The 2,716-nt window shown below is 57.4% G+C and overlaps 1 protein-coding gene across 1 annotated transcript in view; it reads right to left on the bottom strand.

The window, feature by feature from the left end:
- The window catches only part of TTC7A (tetratricopeptide repeat domain 7A), a 118,547-nt gene that overhangs the window by 65,161 nt on the left and 50,670 nt on the right, over positions 1 to 2,716 (bottom strand). Inside the window, exons 6-8 of the mRNA XM_004699755.3 lie at positions 2,314 to 2,392; positions 1,449 to 1,606; positions 657 to 720 (exon numbers count right to left, since the gene is read on the bottom strand). Coding sequence (XP_004699812.1) covers positions 657 to 720; positions 1,449 to 1,606; positions 2,314 to 2,392 — 301 coding nt within the window. The remainder of the gene's footprint in view (positions 1 to 656; positions 721 to 1,448; positions 1,607 to 2,313; positions 2,393 to 2,716) is intronic.

The raw sequence follows: 2,716 nt of genomic DNA, 5'->3' as shown, positions 1-2,716 counted from the left end.
AAAAACAACCTCTTTCTTATATACATATGCGTGTTTGAATTTGTTTCTCTAGTCTAGCTGGGCTAACACAGTATGTGTTGTGTGTTTTGTGTCTGTGATGTATGTGTGAGTGTGTGGTGTGTGTATGTGTGAGTGTGTGCCCTGCAGGTCTTATGATCATATTTGATCAGTTACCCAGAACTCTGTGCGCTTTATCTTGCCCTCTCACTCACTTCTCTGCTGGACTTTCACCTGCATGTTTTACTGATTCATACATTGAGCGCGCGCACGCACACACACGCCCCCAGGACAAAGTTCCACGCAGGCCTGGATGGGGGGCCTGGCAGAGTGGGACCTTGCTAAAGCACTGCCCAAGGAAAGGAGGAAGCCCTTCTACCCCAGTGACCTCGGGGGGGACTGTCATTTTACTGATGAGGAACAGGCTCAAAGAGAGGCAACGACTCACCCCCCAGTACCCTGATGCCGGGCTCTGTCTCCAAAGCCTCCTGCCCCTGCCCCTCTCATGCCCGTCCCAGCACCCAGCCAGGGAGGATCCCCAGACTTGGTCTTGGTCGGGGGCTCCATCCCTCAGTCCCGGTCGCACGGGAGACTTGCCCCTTGGGTGGGGACAGCCCCTGGCGGCGGAGCACGGTGCCCGAGGCCGACCTGGTGCTTACCATGGACTCGCTGATGAGCAGCAGCAGGAGCGCTTCCTCGATGTTGTCCTTTGGGCAGTAGAGGCTGAAAGACACAAGCACAGCCCTCGCTCCAACACAGCGCCACAGGGGAGCAGCCTGCTGGCCCAGCCACCCAGCCCTCAGCCCCCAAGCCAGCCCCAGCCCGACGCCAGGCCCGGTAAGGTGACCCTCTCCTGCATAATTCACAGGCACCAGACACCGCCCGCAGCTCTTAGACATGCCCAGAGTAGTGGGCCTGAAAGGCTGCAGTAGCTACAGGCATGGACACAGCAGGGGCTCTGGCTAAGGAGGCCCCTCCAGCACCCACCCAGCTGCCCCAGGGGCTGGGTTGGCCACCCAGTGGCTCTGGCAGGTGAGCCCCAGGCCCTGCCTTCATGCACTGGCACAAGCAAGGGAGATGGGGTGTTAGGGGTGCTGGCCATGCCGACTCACAGTGAGCCTTGGCACAGAGTGGAACGGGTCCCTGGGGTTCCCAGGCTTTTACCCCTCACAGAAGCAAGAGAGCCTCGTCTTGATCCTTCAGAGCAGCTGATGGGTTTGAACTGCCAGCTGTCCAGCAAGCAGCCCATCACTAACCCCCAAATAATTATTTGGTCTTTGGATGCCTTCTAGGATTTTGGGTGTCCAGCCCCCACCTTGAGCCCTGCCTCTCAATCCTAAAAAGACTGTCCGGCAGTGAGTTGGATGGCGGCTGGAAGAGAGTACAGGCCAGGGCCCACAGGTATGGACAGGACACTGGTGTGGTGCAGCAAGCAGGGCCGGACAGCTTACTTGTCTCCTTCGTAGAGGTGAGGCTTGCGCAGGGCCTGAGTGATGAAGAAGCTCTCCTCCTTGTTCATGAACTCGGGCAGAGGTTGGGACAGGGGGCTCCAGTAGCACTCCTCACTCAGGGAGTGGAGCAGGACCCCGGCCAGATGCTTGGCTGCCATCTGCAGGATGGACGGAAAGTGGAAGGCTCAGACCCGGGCATGTGGCCCCCAGGGGCCTCCTCCTCCCACCCTACAATGCATGCCCCCCCTAGGAGCCCCACTCCCAAGGCTGTCTCCTGCTGCTCAGATCCTGCAGAATGGCCCGGCTTCCCTGGCTACCCTGTGCCCTTCCTTGTCCTAATCTTGTCCTCCTCATCCTGAGTCTGGGGGCCAGCAAGTTTCTGAGCACCCGGCAGAGCTGGTGAACAACATAAAGCCATGGGTGCAGGCCACCCTCCTGGCTAGAGCTAGAAGCAGCCGCTGTGGCTCTGGTTTTGGGTGAAATTATTTTAAGGCCCAAGAACTAGGTAAGCCTGAGCCAGGACAGGAGAGCTAAGTCAATGTTACATCATAAAATCACACACAGATCGATCCTTAAGAATGAGCACATCAGCCCATAGGACACAGGGCAGAAGGCTTCAGACACCAGGGTATAGCCACTGTGCTGTGTGAAGGATGCAGAGTGCTTCCCAGGCTCAGGGGGAAGGAACTCGGAGATTGATTAGCAGTGTCTGCCCTGAGTACAGATGGGGGAGTATGAGCAGGTACGCAACATACGGCCATGCCTGGTCAGGGGCTGTGTGCCAGGACTGCTAGTGTCTCCCACTACTGTCCGACAGGAGAACCACCTTCCCCCGGCCCTCCGGGGTGAGGGGCACCTCCATTACCACTTTGAAGTTCTGAGTTGCTTTGGTTTCCACCGTGCGCAGGACCTCCCGGAGCTCTCGCATGCCTTTCACAATGTTCCTGGTGGGGGACAGCAGAGCAGATCACTGCCAGCCTGGGTCCCCCACAGACATCCTCACAAAGCCTGCACACACCAGAGGGCGCCTGCCTACATGCCTGCCTGCCTGAGTTTTTCCCTTGGAAACAGTAGTGGAAACAGAAAGGTCTGGAATCCAACGATATAAGAAGAGGAAGAAGCCTTTCTCCCTCAAAACAAAACCCACTGCCAATCATGCAGAGCACCCCAAGACCTTCCAGTTTACCACCAGAATGGGACCAAGGCTGAGCATTCCAAACAGGGCCTTGTACATTGGGCCCAAGAACCTAAAGCTGGTGTCAGATTTT

The sequence above is a fragment of the Echinops telfairi genome, unplaced genomic scaffold (genome assembly GCF_000313985.2).
Source record: "Echinops telfairi isolate 266 unplaced genomic scaffold, ASM31398v2 ScPeMD7_7475;HRSCAF=8513, whole genome shotgun sequence".
Lineage (NCBI taxonomy): Eukaryota > Metazoa > Chordata > Mammalia > Afrosoricida > Tenrecidae > Echinops > Echinops telfairi.
Note: the sequence above shows the minus strand (reverse complement) of the source record. Positions and strands in the feature narration are given on the sequence as shown.